Source organism: Aphelocoma coerulescens, chromosome 8 (genome assembly GCF_041296385.1).
Source record: "Aphelocoma coerulescens isolate FSJ_1873_10779 chromosome 8, UR_Acoe_1.0, whole genome shotgun sequence".
NCBI lineage: Eukaryota > Metazoa > Chordata > Aves > Passeriformes > Corvidae > Aphelocoma > Aphelocoma coerulescens.
In genome coordinates, this window is record NC_091022.1 from 5,749,166 (window position 1) to 5,769,542 (window position 20,377).

Below are 20,377 nucleotides of genomic sequence, written 5' to 3' on the forward strand. Positions count from 1 at the left end.
AAGCTGAACAGCAAAGCCAGGAGAAAGCTGTTACTGGGGTTGTGAGGTTTTTCCATAACATGGATATGGAACCCTTGTCAGTTCAGTATTTTTTTTTTCTTTTTTAATCCAAGTTTGTGTGTCCTACATTGATTCTGTTCTGAGCTGGTTTGCAGAGTAACCATTTGTAACAGAAATTGTGCTGTCACCTTCAACTAGTGACCTATAAATCAAACCTTTTTAGGACAAGTGTCCTAACACTCAAGACTTACTTTCACAGTTAAGAAATTTCCTGCTGTACTAATTATTCTTTTTTTATTATTTTATTTTATTTTTGGTTGCAGTCCTTATTTCAAGAAAAAAAGTCTGTGTTCAGACTAGTCTGGAGTAGGCTGAAGAGTGAGCCTGCTGTAACTTGTGGATATCAGACTGTTCTTCAGTGATTTTCCAAGCTGTTCCCAAACTGGTCCTCCATGACTGTTTCCCTTTTCCCCTTCCAGCAGGCACTGGCCGACAGAAGCTCCATGGCCATTGGGTCCAGGGACAGCCAGCACTGCTGAAGGGGGGTGGGCAGGGGTGGCAGGGGAACCAGAGTTAGGAAAAGGGGAAATAAAAGCAAGGTAGAGGGGACTGTACAATTGCATTGAAAGCAATTTAGCAAAAAGCGCTCTCATCAGACAGCTTTAAGAACAATGTGAATGAATACTTAGCAACTTGGGTAGGAATCTTGGAAAATTCTATAAATGTATACTTGAAATTCTGTTTGTATTTAAAAAAAATTTCATTTTCTTCTTTCTTTTAACACTGTGTAAAAGAACATTATGCATGTGAGTGGTTTGAGAATTAAATGGTTTAATACTCAAATCCTTGTCTGTGTCTTATAGCTGACTGGTCCTGACCCAACGTGGATTTTCCATGCCACGAGGGGAGATCCTGGTCCCGGCTGTGGGCAGCTCCACACTGTCCTAAGCTGAGCAGCTTGGGAGAGGTTGCACAGTGCAAGGCTGTTGTTCCTGGCAACTCAGATGGCTTCTGTCATTTTTGGATGAGCTTTGTCTCACCTCTTCAGCCGGCTCAGCCCTTTTCAGTTGTTCCAGGAGGAACAAGCCCTGTGCTCTTGCTGCAGGCCAAGTTTTGGATGTTTTCCTCGGTGCCTATGGCAGGGGAAGCATTTTGTTTCAGTGCCATGCTAGGGAGACCCAGGTACTGCCTCAGCCCTCCTCTTTCACCAGCATGCACCTCCACAGCCTGGAGCACAACTGAAAAAGGCAGAGATTACAGGGGGTTGTGTGTCCCTCAGTGATGTTTACAGGTAGAAGATGGGATCCAGCAAGAAAAGCCACAGTGGTAAATGCCAGAGGAGGGCAGGGAGAGGAAAAGCTGCTTTCTGAACTCTTTGTTATTTTCAAAATGCTTCCCCTTTTCTCCCAGGGTCCCAGCCCTGTGTTAACATTCACAGCTTCTTTCCAAGGTACTGTTCCAGGGGAGCATGTCAGCCCCTAAAGGACTGCATAAGGTTTGCCATAGCCCGTGGGACAATGGAATAGGTGGCTCTCCATGTCCCAATCACATACCACTTCCACACAAGCTCTAACTTTCCTATTAGGAACAGGAGAGAGTCAAACCCCTGATGGCTTCCAAAACTAGAGACCCAGTGACCTAAGATCTGACCTACCAGCTCTATCCAAGTTAACTCTTTCACTGCTTGGCTGCTCTGGCAATTCCTGACAAGATGAGTCTTTACAAAGATGGATATTTTGCTGGTCCTACAAAATCCAGAGTAAATGGCCCACTGGGGAGTGCAACCCACTGTCTGCACGCACCACTTCCATCACCTACAGAGGACAGGAACTGTGTTTTCACTGCCTGATTGGTTTGAAACAACTGTCTAAAATGGAGAAGTCTTCAAAATCTTCTGCATCTTCAGGACAGCCCTGCCAAAAGTCCTACAGCAGTACAGCTGAGAAGACTAGAGGTCTGATCACATGTGGCCTGGCAGCAGGACATCTCAGCTCCAGGAGTAAACTTGCAGGTGAAATATATTTTTAACAAAGCTACAGGTACTGCTTACCTCACCTGGGCACTGTCATGGTTCATGGGCACCACTGCAATAGTAACTGTTAGTTGAAGTCTTAATATTAAAAAAGAGTTTCAAAGCCTTTGCTATGCAAGACTGTCACTAGTGACTCTCAGTACCTGGGCACACAGGATACACCAGAGCTGCTGGCAAGCAGGGCACAGCTGTTTGGCAGCTCCTCCACCCACATGGAGCTGCAGAAGGGTGTTCGTGGCCCAGCCAGCACAAGCCTTATGGCTGCTGCTGTTCCACTGACCTCTCTGATGTGGAGCCCCTTTTGTTGGAAAAGAAGAATTTAAGTAAGTCTAGGAAGTGGCTTACTGTAAACCGTGCATTCAGAGAGCAGTCTGTTACATACAGATCTATAGGTTTTAATGAACCAAGCAATCAGAGTTACAGCTTGAGGCCTGAAAGGGAGGAGGTTTGGGCACAGGAAGGACAGCAGTGCTGGACTTAGGTGCCATGAAAATACTGGTGCCAGATGAAATTCAGCTTTCCTTGCCATGAAGGACAGGACAGGTGAGGTGACCTATGAGCCCCCTCACCCAACATGGCAGGGAGGAGCAGGGACAGCCCAACTGGACACAGTCCCTCCCTGCAGCTGGCACCAAATAGCAAGACCAACCACCCCAGGAGCAGCCCATGTTTTGTCGCAATACCCCACCTCCCATTTTCCTGAGGCAGAGAAGGGAGAAGCGAGGCCCTACCAGCCCCTTTAGGAGCAAGGATCAGCTATCCTGCCCATGAAGATGATGGTATTGAGGGCAGCTTCCCGGATGAAAAGCAGGAAGGGCCTGTTGGCGTTGAAGATTTTTCTGTTCATAGGGAAGGAACGGCCAGAGATGGTGATAGCTGTAGCAGCTGATGCCTCACTGCCTTCTTCATTCACCTGCCAACCAAGAGAGAAGATGGGATTAAAATACAGGCATGATGCAGCATGGAGAGGGCTCACCCTCCTCTTCCACAAAAAGCAGGGGCCAACTTCCCTCCAAAGCCCCAGATGGGTGAGGAAATGAACAGTGTAGGTTCAGAGCTATTTTTTCTCCTTTAATATTTCATGTTTTTAAAAAGCAAGAGGAAGACACACCGGCACAAAACAAGGCTCACCTCAAGGAAGGCTTTGTGGAAAGCCTCAGAAACGTACAGATCTGTGCGGCCCTCTGCGATGATACCTGAAATACAAAAATATACAAAGGTAAAACTCTGAGTTTAGAGGCAGCTCAAGAAAGAACACATTCCCATCCTTCACGGCCTGGAATCAGACAGACGAGATGGCATGGCTGCCCTAAAACAAAAACCTCCATGTGCAACTGACTGCTAAACTGCCATAAACTCCTCAGTGCAGAGCAGGGCTGAGTGTCCATGGTGGGACTTTACCAGAGTCCATCACTCACTGCAGCAACATATAAATGCTTTCATGTTCTTGTTCCTCATGTGCTGCTGCACCTACTGCCCTGCCACCTAGGGAGGAATGGCTGCCCCTCACCTCTACTCTGCACTGCCCTATCTCCACATCTCACCTGGGAGTCTAGCATTTTCCGGACTGAAGAGATCTTCCAGCCCCATTTTCCTTAGCTTTTCCTTGACACTGAAGCTGTCCTCAACGCGGAAGCGAGGGAGGTAGACGAAGAGAGACACCTCCTTCATGGAGTCTATCCAGCCCTGCAGCTTCTCCGACGTCAGGTCTCGCTCCACCTCCTCCAGTGGTGTCCCAGCACTGGGCAGGACCAGCACCATTGTGATATCGTCCCCTTTGTAAGGCAGCTCCAGCACCTGGACTTTGTCCTGGGGGATGAATGTATAGTGGAATTTGGACTCCTGGTACATAGTTGGGACTTTGCAGGTCTCACCACTGGCTTTATGAAATATATCCAGTTTTGTGTTTGGAGCTGGGAACTGTGATTTCCAGTGCCCCTAAAAAGGAGAGGGGGGAAAACAAACATGAGCACCATGTCTCCTCCAGGGAAGTGTGCTACTCTCCCAGTTTTTTAGCTGTACCTTAAAATAAATGGTGTTGACCAGGACCAAGACAGTGAGATCATCAATACCACTTTCTGGGATCACTTCTGTAATGCGCTTCTCTGTCTTATTAGCTACCCACTCATTAATAATCTGCCTGGAAAGTTCTGGCTTCTCCTAGAAGAAGAGACCGAAAAAAGGTTAAACCAAGGGTTTTAAACACCTCTTTGTACCCCTCCTGCAGGAGACAGGTTCACAGGGTATGTGCTGAGGGAGAACAATGAAGTTTAGGTATGACGAGTGGGGATGTGGCTGTGGTTAAGGTGAGATGAAGCGAGAGGAGCTGCATCCCAGATTTCCTACTGCCTTCACCCATGTTCCACACACCCACAGCAGAGCACTTCCTCTGGGCAAAAAACAGGGATACAGCTAAAGCAGAAGGACTGGAGGTGGGGGGTGGAACCAAACAAAACAGCAAAATCTGAGTAGTTCAAACTCACTTTGAAGTTCAAGGGCCAGAGTTTTGCTCCATAAACGATTTCACTGATGTTCTGGTAAGTCTCATTAAACACCAAAGATTTCTCCCCGAAGAGGCGGTTGGCTGATACCAGCTCTGAGGATTTGTTGGCTTTCTTGTAAAGGCGGCAGTTCAGCTTGGCAAAGAAGAAGTGGATCTGATCTGATGTCTTCTCTGAAATGGTGTCAAATCGAAAAACCTGGACAAGCCAAACAGCAACAAGGAATCCATGAGAAGGCTCTTGTGCTCCTGGGCCCCAGAGCAAGTGGTGGTGCAGCCTTTGCCTCAACAGCAAGAAATCTGCAGGCCCTCAGAGCTTCACCTTCCATGTGTAATTGGGAACCCTAATCTATGGAAAATCAACACATCACCAGCCCAAGACCTCCTTTGGAGAGTCTAAATGGAGGATTAAAGTCTGCTCAGACATGGAGGTGCTGCTCCTCTTTCCAACACCAGTTTTCTTGCTCTCTATACCCTGCCTTTGACTGGCCCCAGCTTCCCCTTTAAGTGCTGTTAAAATTAACACGGTGTTCATAACTCCCTACCACACCCCAGAGATGAGCATTGCACCAACAGGGCCTAGAAGCAGCTCTTGGGTCATACCAGGTCATGGGAGGACTCATATGTGCTAAACCTTCCTGTGAATGCTAAAGGCTGCTCCTTCCCAGGAGGATTTCTCATGGCCTGTTGAGTACTTCTGGTACATCTTAGCAATCATTTTGAGGGTAGATTTTTGCAGCACAGGGAATCTTTTATCTGTTCCTAGCTGTCAGCTGGAAGGACAAATATGATTTGTCTACTGCCATCTAACCTCAGGGCTTTAAGGCACAGAAAATCCCATAACACATTGCTCTTTATGAACCTCCAAGATCTTCGGCACTGTTTCCTGTGAGGCAAAGGTGGTGTTAGCAGCCCTTTCATGGGAAAAAGGGGGATTAGGAGTGCAGGTGTGGGTGGCTCAGTGGGAGAAGGGTCCCCTTCCAGTGGGAAGGCCTGCCCAGAAGTGAACACACAAGTGAAGATTTTGGAGATGTGGTTATAACTGCTCCACTCAGGCTGTGTGGATAATGGCAGGAGACCCCCCAACATTATTTGTTCCAGAGAAAGGATCTGTAAGGAAAGCAACAGAGGGGACAAGCAGAGCAGTTTGATTCACACCTCCTCATTGCAGGGAAAAAGGCTCCTCTGGACTGAGGTCTCCCATTGGAGAAAAAGGTACAGGCAGCATCAAACCTCACATAGTAGGGGAATTGTCAGGTAAATGGGTCTGACCTTGAGAAGGGTGCTGGGACAGCCAGGGAGTTAAATTAGTCCCATGGAAGAGCCGGAATTCAGAATTACCTCTTAGTTCTGATCCCAGACTATCCCCTGAGTATAGGGGCCACAGGTGGAAGGGGAGGCTCCCTGTGTACAGCCTCCCCTGCCCTGGAAGTCAGGTGGATTGCAGGGTCTCCCATGTGTCTGATTTTTGTCCCAAGGAAGAGAGAAGGAACATGAAAAAGTCTCTCCCAATAGGACTTGATATCATGGCTTTTCCTGCTTTTTACATAAGGAAAAGCTTAGCTCAATCTGCAAGAAGCAAACTGTTCCCATTCCCTTCCCTCACCCTCCAAGTGGGCTTCCTTTCCTCCAGATGAAAACTAACCTCTCAAACCAAGGAATGCGGGATCCAAACAGGGAGTAAGGGGAGAGAGCTGGGATCTAAGCAAATCCAGAGACGAGGCTTGGAGCAACCTGGGATAGTGGAAAGTGTCCCTGCCCATGGCAGGGAGTAGAATGAGATAAGTTTTAAGGTCCTTCCAACTTGGGATTTCCTTCCCAAGGCAAGGAGCTGTCCTGACACTGAGAGCAGCCATCAGCCATGATCACCTTTCCTGTCTTTCAGATCTGCTACAGGAAAAGGCTGAGGAATCTCCACCAACCTCCATGAGCTGCTGGAGGGTGCTGCCACAGGCTCCGAGTTTGGTCATGGCGAAGGCTGTGGAAATGCTGAGGGGTGACATGAAGATGTTTTCCCCATTGTCCTTGGAGTCAGCCAGGTACTTGTAGAAGATGACAGCAAACCGAGAGTTGGCTTTTGACAGCTCCCAGACCCGGGGGTTGGTAGACTCCGGGAGCTTGTCCTTTGCTGGGTCTTGCCCTTCACCGCCCTGGGGCTTCTTTTCAGGGTTGCGATAGATGCAGATGGGGTTCACTGGGATGTCACGTGGCTTTGCCGTGCAGATGTCTTCCACAGTGTAGTGCTCAGGAGCAGCCAGCCCCCAGACGCTGAGCAGACACACCACAAAGAGATGCATTGTCCTGGAACCAGTGAGAGAGCTTAGACATGCTGCCTGTCCATGAAACTCATGCTGCCGCCCACAGCCCACGGACCCGTTCCAGCCAACACCACAGTAATAGGAGCCCCACAGTCTTCTCCAATCATCCTTTTGCCCTGGGCCTGCAGGATAAACAAGGACACACAGGCAGCAGGAGAACAAGCCTGCCTGTGAGCACACAATGCTTTTAGAAGCAATACACTGAAACCAGTGTTTTCCCAGTGACCTGGCAGCCCTCTTTTTTAAGCAGCAGGCTCAGCCCTGACAAGTTTGTACCAAAATAGGTGATTTGAACTTTTGAGTCCTCCCCATTGACCAGTGAGGTGGTGTGTTAGTTTAACACAACCTGGACTTTAGTGGGGGGCAGAGGAAGACACAGAGGCTGCTTCTGAGAGAGAAGCTCCTCAAAACTGTTTCGAAGAGCAGAGCCAATCCATGAAAGCTCTGATGATGGACATATTGGCTGGCCCAATTAAAAAAGTTAGTAACGCCTCTGTGATGTTGGTAATGCCTCTTAATATTTAAGAAAGGAAAAACCATGGGAAGCTCTTTCTTCTCCTGAGGGGTGGTGAGGTGGTCACTGGGGCCCATCCCAGAGGGGGCCACTGGGGGCCACATGGCCAGGGCCCTCCCAAAGCCAGAACCGTGTGGCCAGGGCCCTCCCAGAGCTGGGGCCGCCTGTGTGGTGCTGGCAGGGACCACATGGCCAGCAACAAAAACAAGGCAAAAAATTCCCTGACACAGAACACAAATGAGATCAGCCTTTTCAATGCAGCGAAGCTCTATAAGAACTTTTCAATTAATAGAACTTGAGAACAGTAATACCTATGGACAATGATTTTCTTCTGAGTCAGAGAAGAGGAAGAAGTGAGGACACATGAGGAGAACCAACATGGTGGCACCGAGGTCATTGAAAAGAAGGAGAGGGAGGAGGTGCTCCGGATGTCAGAGCTGAGATTTTTCTACAAGCCATGGTGAGAACTATAATACAACAAACTATTTCCCTGTAATTCGTGAGGTGCATGGGGGGATGCAGAGATCCACTTGCAGCTCGTGAGAAAGAGTGCCCATGCTGGAGCAAGTGGATGCTGAAAAGCTGTAATCTAGTGAAAAACTTGAACAGAGAGAGACGACCCTTGTTTCCAGAGAGAGAGAACCCTTGCTTCCAAATTAGAACAGCTTATTCTTAAAAGACTAAGCCCTGTGAACTAAAATGACCCATGCTAGGCAGTTGCAGGAAGACTGCTTGGCCTGTGGGAGGGACTCACGTTAAAGCAGGTCAGGTGGGACTGTTATTTCATGAAAATTAGAACCACACTAGAGAAATTCACAGAGAGCTGTCTCCTGTGGGAAGGACCCCAACGGCACAACAGAAAAAGAACTCCTTTCCCTGAACGAACTGAAGATTCTTAGAAAGACTGACCAAAATCCCAGGTTTTGCCTTCTTGCACTGTTGGTGGGAAAGAGGGAGAGGGCTGGGAAGAAAATAAGTGTTCTAAACGTTTATTTTACTTCTTATTACCCTTTTTACTTTTAATTCTGTTAATAATAAATTTTCTTTATACTGGTTAAGTTTTGAACCTGTTTTGCCCTTAAAGTATTTTTTTTCCCCTAATCCTCATGAAGTTTTCATTTTAATGTCCCCTCTTCTGCTTAGCTATAGCAAAGGAAAATGAGTGAATAGTTTTTCATAGTGCCTAGCGCTTAGCCAGCATCAAACTCTGACAGGTATGGACTCTTACACTGTCAGGACCCTGCCAGGCTCACCTCAGCTTTACATACTTTTCAGTTACTGATGTAGGAGATGCTACTGCAGAGAAGAAAGGTGATAAGGAAAAGGTCTCCAGAGAAGTTAGTCTCTCCATGCATTGAGCATCTTTAATCCCAAAAAACTGTACTTTATAAGCATGTATGGTGTAGCTGGTGCCTCACACCAATTCCTGTCCAAAGTTCATACCACCTCAATGCAAAGTGGTTGTCCTTGGTACCTAAAGAGTGCAGGCTAATGTTAATTACTGTGTTCCAGCAAAAGCAGGTCTCTGAAAATCTCCCAGCAAGAGAGAGATAATTTATATTTTCTCCTTTGCTAAAGCACACCAAACCTCAGAATGGTTTCAGTTTAAAGAAACCTTACATATCACCTTGGGTGCACCCCCTGCCATGGGCAGGGACACCTTCACTAGACCAGGTTGTTCCAAGTCCCATCCAGCCTGGCCTTGGACACTTCCAGGGATGGGGCAGCCACAGCTTCTCCGGGCAACCTGTGCCAGAACCTCACCACCCTCAAAGGGAAGAATTTCCTCCTAAATCCCATCACCCACCTGCTCTGGCAGCAAGGTCTCATGAGCCATCCCAGGGCTGAAAGAGCATGTCCTGCACATTGTGGTTCTAAGATGCCCTTTGCATGACTGCTTTGTTCACATACCCCATGGGAGGAAGCTCAAGCCCCACAGCCACAACAGTTTGGGAAACATCTACTGGGAGGGGCTGGCAGCCTGGCCCACCACAGGACACTTTTTCAAACATGTGCCTAAGTCGGGTAGGTCTCTGCCTGCCCCCACATACTCACTGCCATGGCTACCAAGCATTACCTTCTGAGAAACGAAATTAAAAGTCACCTGCATTTAGCACTGGTGGCCTCCATGTCTGTGATCGTCCAGTGCTGATGGGCCAGCACCTGCTGGAGGAAAATGGGAGCAGCTGAAAGGCTAATCTGGGATGAAGGAGACCTCTGGGTTCTTCCACAACCCCCTCCCTGGGCTCTTTGCCAATTACTTCATCTGTGCTCCAGTTCCTCTGCAAAAGCAGAAACTACTTTATCTGGCACCAAGACTGTATGGAGCACCAAGGCTGTGCGATAGCACAGCAAAACAAGAGGGACTCACTCAGACCACAGTCACAGCTCTCGCTGGTAATGACACATAGATTATCTTGCAAAAGGTTTAGGACAGATGCAACACCACAAAGGGTAAAAAAAATATCTAAAAAGGGAGGGAAGTTAACAGAAACAACAAACAACACCAAGGGCAAGAGAAAGGAAAAACTATTAAGACAGTTTAAAATACTCAAGGAAGTGCTGTTCTTCTGAACCTTTCCCTTCCACAGGAAAAGTCAGCCAGCAACAAGCCAAGCACACTCCAGAGTTCCACAACCCTGGGGCCAGGAGCAGAGCCTTTCACTGCCTGCAGCAGCCCTCCCTCAACCACACTTGGTCCTGCAGCTCCAGCAGTACCGACACACTTGTGGCCAGTCCCATCATGGAAAGGACAACCTCACCATGGTTCCTGCCCTGTCACTCCACTCACCTCCAGGGAAAGGCATGTCCTGACCCTGTCTGTACAAGGACAAACACCTGCTTCTGTCAAGCCAGAAGCAACTTCACACAAAGTACTGCTAATCGAATTTCACATTTAAAGGCCAGAGCACAAGAGTGGGGAGGGCACCTCCATGCTCACCCTGTCCTCAATAAATGAGAAAGACTCTCTGTTTTTACTCTCCAGTAAAGTCCTGACTCCATCAATTCAGGGAAGACACAGGACTTTCTGCTAATGCCTTAAATCTACTTTACCATCCATTAAGGTTGATCTGGCCTCTGACACATCCAATCTTGTCTCTTACAGGCAAAAGCGCCTGCTATTTCTTATACCAGCTCTTTGTCATACAATTTGGCCAAAACCCACTCCTCCTCCCCCCACAGCCCTTCAACACTCCCTTTTCCTCTGCACTCCATGTGTCAACCTGGAAGAATCCCAAAAGTATTCCCACAACAGCACTGCCTGAAAGGGGTTACTGGCAAGGGGGAATGCAGAAATTAAAAAGGCTCTTACAAGGGTGAAGCAACAAAAAGTGCAGAAAACCAAGAAACAAGTTGCTGATTCAGCTCAAAATCAGAAGGTTCTGGGGAAGCATTGAGAAACTCCCCCATCCCTCGGCTTGCTGTGCAACACAGCTAGGCTCTCACCAGCACACGCCAATTCCATTCTGCTGTTCCATGGCTGCAGGACAGGATGATTAACTGTGCTTCCAAAATCCCCAGAACCCACCCTACTGAACCTACTGGGGCTACTGGTAGTGGTGGGAATGTCCCACAGCACCTACGCACTGTGCTGCACAGCCCAGCTAATGTAAAATAGCTCAAACCATTTTGAGATTAATTTAGGCTCTTGAGAAACTGCCTCACACCCCAACAGCAGAGTCCAAAGCAAGCCAGCGGTGCTCTTTCACAGACAGCAATTACTTAGGACATACTGATTTCATGAACTGCCCTCCACACTACGAAGCATTGCTGCAGGCTGGGGATAAAAGTCAAGCCTGATAATTTAGAAAGCCAGCCTTCATGACAACTGGGGTGGGAGGACGCTCTCTAATAGAGCAAAAAGCCACTCTGGCAGCAGCTAAAATTCATAGGCTCCTACTAAGGGAAAAGAAGCCGTTTCAAGGAATTGATTAACAATGAAATATTAGAGGAATCTGTTTCTCTTACCTGCCCTCCAGCCTTCTGCTTTTAGGAGGTAAATGGAAATTTTTGAGAGGATAGTCTTGCTTGAGCCCAAAGCAGATTCCCCACTGGATTTCTGTGCTCAAGCAGAGCTCAGACAGCAGCAAGGGATGGTGGGAGGGGAGTAGGATACTAAGGCCAAAGGCTGATGACCAGCTGCCGAAGGTTAAGCAAAGAGTAGGAAAAAAAAAAAGAGGCAATGTTTAGTTTGAAAGAGGTTTTAAAGTTCAATCTGACAAGGGAAAGTTTGACCTTCTACTCCACACAAGTGCCACATGTCCTGATTTTTTGCCAATAGAAAATGAACTGCTTATCCCACAAGAAAACCTCAAAACCTTCAAGAGTTTGAATAAAAGTTATACCAGGTATTTGTAGATCTAATTTTGGGATCTTGTCGCTAAGCAAAATGTTTCCCCCATCTGTCCCAAGCCCTGTCTCCTGTTCCCCATTTCCTGAACAGACACAAGTTGGGAGAAGCTGCCCCACTTCACATTCTGCTGTTTCAAATACATCCTATCTTAAACACACTCGCCTGGAACAGGCTCCCTAGGGAATGGTCACAGCCCTAAGGCTGCCAGACCTCCAGGAGTGTTTGGACAACACTTTCAGGCATAGGGTGGGATCGCTGGAGTGTCCATGCAGGGCCAGGAGTTGGACTCTGTGATCCTGGTGGGTCTCTTCCAGCCCAGGATATTCTGTGATCCTGTGACCTTTTACTTGCACTGCTGGAAAGGATTAACACCAGCTCCCCCAACCCCTGTCCAGATTCACATGGCAGTGTAGTGAGCAGGACTGAACACCATTTCTGATCCAGAATGCAGCTGCTCTACAAATTCAGTAGCATTGCTCCCTGAATTTCAAATCCCAGGAGCAGGCTGGCTCAGTGGGTGCTGGAGCTCTCCTGTTCCTGGCCTTCAGTAAGAGGAACATTTTCCCTTAATGGAAGATGCAGTTGCAAACTGGTTTGGCTAAAGTGAAAGACCTTACTCCATCAGTATGGGATATAGTTAAATGGGACAGGGATTGTGGCGATAAATTCTCCATGAGAAAGGAAGGGCATACACAAGGTACCTTGTTGCTTCAGGTGGCTGCTGGTTTAATTTTTTTAGGTAACACATGCTTACAGATACCAGGGTTTTCAGAGTGCATTAGGGATGCTCCACACCCAGGCAGACATCCAAGCACAGGTTTCCATTTACCCAGTGCTCAGAGGTAGTTTAAAGCAGTAAAAACCAAAAGCAAACAACTATGCACATCCCACAGAGCTCCCAAGGCACTTCTGCCAGGGTAGCTGGGTAAATCTATCTTTTGAATACAGCAAGTAAATGGTAATTTATTGCTGGTTCAGCATCAAGCAACAACCCAGCACTCACATCTGAGTGGAGCGATCCTTAAGGAAGCATCCAAGATGGCCAGTGTCTTAATACAAACTGTTAGATGCCTTGTTTGCTCTAATATAGGGGCTGTTTTTCTCCCAAAGCTGCCGCTCCCAGACCCAAAGCAAGGATCAGAGGCTCAAAACCATCAAGTATCAAAGCCTGGCAGCCTGCAGATGAAGCATCATGCTTTGGTTTTAGTCTCTCCCACACTTGTAGTCATGCAGACAAGGGAGCTGGAGTTCAGTTAGGAGGAAGGAGGTTACAGAAACGACTGAACACATCCTAGAGAGAAAGAAACAGTTCTTAAACATACCTGATTGGTGAGGAGGAACATAAATTGCCATAATTTTGTTTTGTGCTTTGGGTGCTCACTGTTGAGTTTCATGGCTATGCACAGGGAAGACGACTCTTGCACTCACAGAGCAAGATGGGATCAAGGAATCTCATGAGCTAGCCTTTGCAAGATTCTTTCTATCCTGCTATCCATATCCTAAGGGAAAAAATTCCAGCAGGTACCATCCACTTGAACCTGGTCTCCCTTCTTTTCCACATAAAGAAACCCAGCCAGTTTCTGCCAATCTCTCTTGATGCAGACCACCCACTGCTTCCTTCCTGACTCTCCACAGTACTTCAGATCTTCCTTTTAAAAGCCAGCCACTGCAGGAATTCAGCTCTCTTTTTTTTCCTTCTAAAGTGAGTCACTACATGAGGATCCTGAATCCTCAGACTAGTGGGAGAAAGGGTAAGGAAACCATCACCAACTGGAACTTACAGTTTTCTGCTGGATTTCCCACTACATACAATTCCTTTATAGGAACTGAATGCTTCGAGTCATCCAGCAAGCAAGTGTTGAAGTGTGAGCGGGCCTAATAATGACCACTGATGGGCTTCAGCCCAGAAAAACACACCTTACCTAGATCCATGGAGCTCAGGCTCAAGAATAATGACAACAGTAATGAACATTATGCACAAACTCCAAGGGCAGAAGGTTGTGCTTGCCCTGGAGTGGGAGAAGGAAGAGTTTTTCAGTGAAGCAGCAGCTTCAGCACATCCAGTTTCAGTTTTACAGATAATGACTTGTTAAAGCCCACAAAAAGGTGTGAAAGGAGAAGACTAAAAACCACAAAGCAGACTGTGGAGCAAAACTTACTCTCACTTTAAGGCAAGTTCCAAACCAGGCTCAGCATTAGACGAATACTGCCCACTCCCTGATCTGAAGGGTCTGGTTTGCTTTTTAAATATGTATACTCTGAGCAATTAACAAAATTGATTATTCTGAGTATCTTTTCTTGTTCATCAGAGGTGAACAAGTGAAGGAGCCACTTTGCTTATGGGTGAAGTCAGAAGAGAGCAGACCAAACCCAGGAGACATGTGGCTTCTCTGCTATTTGGCATCTCTTATGTTCCAGCCTGGCAGAGAACACACACACACCTTGAGCAGGTGAAAAATCTTACGCAGATGGTCCAACAGTCTTACACCTCATGCAAAATTTAGAAGAATGCACATTCATCCCAGACAGAAAATGAGAGATATTTCAAAGTGTTCTTCATTAATTTATCATTTAATATAAATGCTGACAGAAAAGCAGGTAAGACCTTGTAGACATTTCCATCTATTTACAAACCAAATAGTGAATTTCCATTCTTCTTTTTTGTTCAATCTGCAACTCAAAGGACCCTTAGACATTCTGTGAGAGCAAGGTGAGGCTGAGTCAGCTTCAAGAGGAAGAAAAGCAAGGTGAAAAGGGAAGAAGAAATAGAAATTTTGACATATGGCTTTTTCTATATAACTGCCACGCATGTAAAGTAGGTCTTCACTCCCTTGTTCTTTCATACAAAAGTGACACTGTTGGCTCTATAGGTCTGAGAATTAAATAAAGGAGACCAATTCTGATTTTCAAATCTCTGGGTCCTCTTGCCTTTTGCCTCCTTCAATGCACTGTCTCACTTCAGCAGAGTATCTAGAAGGTTCTTCTTTCAAGTCTAAAAAGTATATTGTAGGAGTAAAGACACAGGGAGTTGGATATAGAGAACTTTCTTCTACTCCTTTTGTTATCTCAGTTTTCCCAAAAGGTAGCAAAGCATTTAACCTTTCCTGGAAAACACATAGCAATTCCCCATGTAGCTCTGAACATCTCCCCCATGACCAGGCCTGTATAAGACTTCATAATTCCCCTGACCTGGCAAAGAATTCAATTTATGGAATTCATCTCATACATTCTACTTCATCTCTACTCCTATTGTGAATGTTTTGATACTTACAAACAATAAATATCCACAATATCAACCCAGAATCAGCCATTCCCATGAAAGATTGAGAATTTTTGTTTATGAAAAACAGGGAAGGAAGAAAACAGCAGAAGAAAAGCAAGGAAAAACACAAGGAGAGAATGAATGATATTTTGTTTAGCACTGATTCATGAGAACAGCAGATGGAATTTCATTTATCTAGGATCCTAAATAAATTTAAGAAATAGTTCATTACCTGACTCAACGAACCTCATGGTCTCCTTTATTACCTAGACTATCCTTTATTTTATTTTTTGTTAAATATACCTCTGCAGGGCACAATCACATACAATCAATACGATTGGAAAATTACATGAGCTCTATCCCAAGCTTATATGCACCAATGTTAAAAAGTTATTTTAAAAACCAAACAACCCAAAAAAATAAAATAAACTTCACCCAAAAAGGTGATAATGACTGCAGAATGTCTCGGGGAGACTTGTACGGAACTAACAAGATCAAAGAAAACTAGGCTTACAAAAACCAGGAAAAAAATCATATATCGAGAAATCCCACAACTGGAAGTAGATGACTTCAAAGAAGAAGCGGGAGCAATCATATAGATTCCACAATTCTTCCTCCCTCCTCTTACAGATGTCTTGCTTCACCTCTTCCTCCCCATACCAACAAATACAATGGGGAGAAGAACTTAACACAATGCTACCAGTTAAAGAAAATAGGGAAAAATAGCCAAGCTACAGTACAATTGCTAAGCTGACTTCAAGGAAAGATCCTTTCAGCATGGAGGCTGCTTACACAGCAAGCAGAGGCTAAAGAGGGAATGCAAACTCCTTAAAATTAGGAAAAACTCTAAAAGTCATTGCCGTTGGTTTTGCCCATGTTGAGCAGCTTCACTTACAAGAGGCTGCAGATGAATGGTATCAATTGTGAGCTGTGCAGCAGCTGTGATGCGAACAGGATTTCTTCCTCTCAGGTTGCTTCATGCATTTATTAAAGGCTGCTGCCAAATTTCTTTTTAAAAAGCTAGAAATAAAGAGGTCAGTGCACACATCCAGTTGTGGGATCCATCTGATATACAATCTGGTTTGGATGCCAAAGACTTGTGAGTACTGTCTGCCACAGAACTATTAATAAAATCTTTTTAACATTACAAAGAAGCAAATAATTTCTCGAACATCAAATACTCCACAATATCTTCTTTTTTTTCCCCATTTACAGATATGTTTACCCCATATACATTTCACATTTAATTCCATCATGTCTAATGCTTTTTATTTCCAGAGGCTGCACTACCTGCTGCTTCCGTCTCTCCCAATACTGTATTTTTCAAATTGAAGTGGACAATTGTGTTTTCCTAAAACTTTCAGATCTTCAAAACAGTTGTTTCCTGGCATATGAAAACATCCAAACAGTATATATCTTTCCCAACTGCTGAACACCTGGCAATTGGCACTAAAAATCATACACAAACTCACTGAAATTGCAAAGATTGCCTGGGAAAGATCAGTTAATTCATGTTACTAAGCTACAGACTTCCAGTTTTGATTATTACAGCCACATATTTTAAGTGTCAAATGACTGTGATGTTCCTGATGCAGACAAATCCACACTGCCATGGGCTCTTTTTATTGGGAAATTACATAAAAAGCTGCAGCCTCATTGCTTGCTACACTTCCCATGGCACAATATTACACTTCTCATTAGGAAACAAAATTATAAAGAAAATAAACATTAAAGTTTGTTCTCCTTTTTCTGCTAACCAAGGTTCTACCTGCATCACAAGAAGCACCTTGAAGACTGTGACAAACACTAAGCAGTTACATTCTTCTGCCTATAGAAGGCTAAAGGCCACATGTTAACTGTAGACGGACACTGTGCTGGGATAACGTTTCCCCAAATCCCTTTATTATGTTGTATAATTAGAATTAATTTACTCTAGTCTCTGTCATCCCCTGACATTCCAACAGAAAATAATGCAGTTGGTAACAGTTGACTATTGAAATGAAAATTCCCAATGAAGTTTTTGACATTTTAGGAGTCTATTTGAATTGAGAGCAAATCAATTTGTGCTACATAATAATCTGTATGTTGATTTACCACAAGTAACAACCACCCATCTCTTGGCACCATGGCTGTACAAAAAAGGTGGCTTAGAAGAGCTGCTTCACTTTCCTCAGAAATTCAGTTTACAATTACTCAAGCAAGGTGGATGTTTTTCCAGTTCGTAACTCCATTACCATTTAGACAACTCAAGAACTCTTGCTCCCTTTTTTTCCCTCAGGGGAATTGACTTATTGTGATAGAAGAAATTAAGTTGTTGTCACACTGACTTTTCTTGGGTTGCTTTTAAATCAGCAATGTTAGGAGGCAGGAATGGAAGGCTGTGTTTTGGAAAGTCAATGATAACAAAATTTGAATATAAAGGTAACATCATGCCCCAGCAGCATTGCTCTGTGTTCCTTCTATCTATCCTAGGACCACAAACACTTCTCCGTACACACACAGACAAGCACAAAAACTTGCACTCTGCATATATTTGGGTCTTTTCTCCCATTTTAGAGCAGAGAAGATGGCTGGCACTCCCTCTGTTCAGCCTTCTCAACACTGGCATGGCATTACTTGGACCATAGAAGCAGGTCTGAAAGAGCCAGTCCAGGAAAGGTACTTTATATGGGGGTCTTTCAGATGACTGTCCTGTAGGCCTGCTTTGTTGTAAGTCCAAAAGTATAAATGGCAATGGAAATGAGGGTTTATGCTGCTCAGACTTCAAGAGATTTCTCTCTGAACCTAAAAACTTTAATAACAAGTCTGAAAGAGTTTGAGTAGCTCAAGGAAGGGAAATGTAAGCAGCTTTCTTGTATTATCAAATAAAAGCCTCACTCCTTTTCTAATAGAAAATTTGCCCTACCTTACTCAGTCCATGCTGTCAAGAGACAATATCATCATCACAAGTTTGGTTCTTCCACATCTAATTTAATTCAATGCTAGCATTTCACAAATCTTTTCGGTCCCAGTGGACCTAAAAGTCAGTCACATTTGTAACACAGATTTATCTTTTACTGTAACTGAAGAAATTTTCAATCAGTATTTAGTTTAGAAACACTTAAAAGACAAGGCTTCTTGGATTAAAACATTTCTATGTTCCTTCTCCCTCTCTAAATGAGCCATTCAATCAGCTGAGAGAGTGCATGAGAGACTGAAAACACATCACAACACCATAGATATATCTTAGTACATTGCAAATTGTATGACTAGATGGAATGATTTTCCACAATTCAATGCATGGGCAAGGCTTGACAATCATTAACTTCTGGAAATTGCTATTAGGATAATACAGTCAACTCACAATACCCTTACACAAATGTCTGACAATCAAAATGGCTACACCAGGGGAAAAAAAGTGTAAAGCACAAGTCTTTGGCTCTCCTTTAAAGAAAAACAGCAGTTTACCATGTTTATACAGATCCCCCGTTTGCCTACCAGTAGGGGCAATATCACATTTGTGCATCACTGAGTAATAACACCATTAGAAAAGGCAACTTCACAGAAGTTATTGGCTAAGCGAATTCATTTGAATGCTCTGTTTTGAGGCAGCAAGCTGTCACTGTTACACAATCAGGGAGGGTGGATGGGCAAGCCACAGGAGAAAAAGACGCAAAAAGGGGATAGACAGCTCAGATAAAACTACAGAGAAGAGCTTGAGAAAAACAGGCATATAAGTGCTGCTAGCTTGAAAGATGCTCTGATCTACAGAAAAAAAGTCCTACTCTGAAATGGGACAGCATGCAAGAAGGGCAGAAGAAAAAGCTTAAACTTCTCCTATTAAGAAAAAAAGAACTAGGTCACAGGACAGACAGATGAGATGTTGACAGAAGGAGGGAAATAACATCACAGAATAAACAGACACCATCTATATACTGACTGAATCATAGACACACTGAAGCTTAACCTACCACTTGAAGCTTCCTATTCTGAAGGTTTGCCCATGCTGTCCATCTGGCTGAAACCCAGGTATCAATGAGGGCTCAGAGTTGTCTGGTGCAGTAGAAAATTTAACCTACCTACCAAAGGACACAGCAGTGCCCCGACACCATGGTAATACTGCTTCTTCTTGCCCAATAGAAGGAACTAAACCAGTTAGTAGCCAAGACAAATTTCACTGAGGTGGCCAGAATTCCCGTACAACTGGGACAATGATGGGCTACAGGAACGAGTGTAGCAAGATTCAGAGTCATTCCAGACATTTTCACGCTTCTTAGCTGTAAACATCAATGCTGCCACTACATGTAGAGCTATCTGTCCTCCAAGGTCTCCCAGTTTTTCCACAAAACTGGAACATTTTAGGTGCAGTTTCCAGAAAAATACTTAAGAGCATGTACTGCATTTTGCTGTTTGACTTGTTTAGTCAACTAAACGTCTGCAAAAAAAGCAGAAAAAGGGTAAAAAGAGGTAGAGGGGATGAAACAAAGTTGAAAATCAATACTGTTAGTAGATATTAAACAAACTATTTAACAAGCCAAACTGTAATTCTGGGCAAACAGGGCATTCACCTGGACACATCGATCACAACAAGGACATTATGCACAAAGTACAACACAGAGAGCTGGATGAAGGAAAAAAAACCCCAACCAGTAAGGTCTCCCTTCTAATCCACAGATTTTGGAAGCATTCATCGTAAGTTATCCAGCAATCTGAATAGTGCTTACTGAAGAATTCCGGGAGAAAATGTGGAGAAAAGAATAATCCCTAACTTGGCAAGGGAACTAGGAAATAAAAGGTAAAGAGGTTTTTGCCCCTCCAGATTTTCCTCTTAGTATTACAAATTAATCTGTAGGGTTCAACCTATCATAAACAACTTTGAAAATTAATTTTACATCCACAATTACCACAGTCAAAAAAAGGCACATTATGGGCTTGTCCTCCTAGCTTAGCATATTGCACTAATTATCTTGACTAAGATAAGCTCCTTGTGTTAATAAAGACACAGCAGGAAGGAGCAAACTAATTAAAATCAAGGAAAAGGCTGACCTGAAGGTGGTGCTCTGCACTGAAGGATGAGGGCCCAGGGCCTGCATCAGGTGACTTGGGAGCAGACGGCCAGGGAAAGACCTTCATCCTCCTCATGCCCAGAGCTGAGAAAGGAGGAATAGACCTGATGGGCTCCCAACTGCATCACCCTAGTTCTGCTCAGCTCCAGGGGGAGTGGCTGGAATGCTTGGCCTCAAGTAGGAGATACAGATGGATGGGGGGCAAAGGGAGATGAAGCTGTTTCAGTGCAAAGTTGACTCTTTGCCAAAAGTTAGAAGACGGGTTAGAAAAAAGCAAGCTTCAAACTACTCTTGGCAATTAAGAGGCCAAAGTTCAACTAAGAGCAAAATAAACCCGTGTTAAGACATACGG

General features: G+C 44.8%; 1 protein-coding gene across 1 annotated transcript in view; it reads right to left on the bottom strand.

The window, feature by feature from the left end:
• Window positions 1-2,411: 2,411 nt before the first annotated feature.
• The window catches only part of RC3H1 (ring finger and CCCH-type domains 1), a 74,519-nt gene continuing 56,553 nt past the window's right edge, over window positions 2,412-20,377 (bottom strand). The window contains exons 20-25 of the mRNA XM_069022660.1: window positions 6,455-6,833; window positions 4,516-4,731; window positions 4,055-4,192; window positions 3,577-3,970; window positions 3,164-3,228; window positions 2,412-2,945 (exon numbers count right to left, since the gene is read on the bottom strand). Coding sequence (XP_068878761.1) covers window positions 2,772-2,945; window positions 3,164-3,228; window positions 3,577-3,970; window positions 4,055-4,192; window positions 4,516-4,731; window positions 6,455-6,833 — 1,366 coding nt within the window. The 3' untranslated portion in view covers window positions 2,412-2,771. The remainder of the gene's footprint in view (window positions 2,946-3,163; window positions 3,229-3,576; window positions 3,971-4,054; window positions 4,193-4,515; window positions 4,732-6,454; window positions 6,834-20,377) is intronic.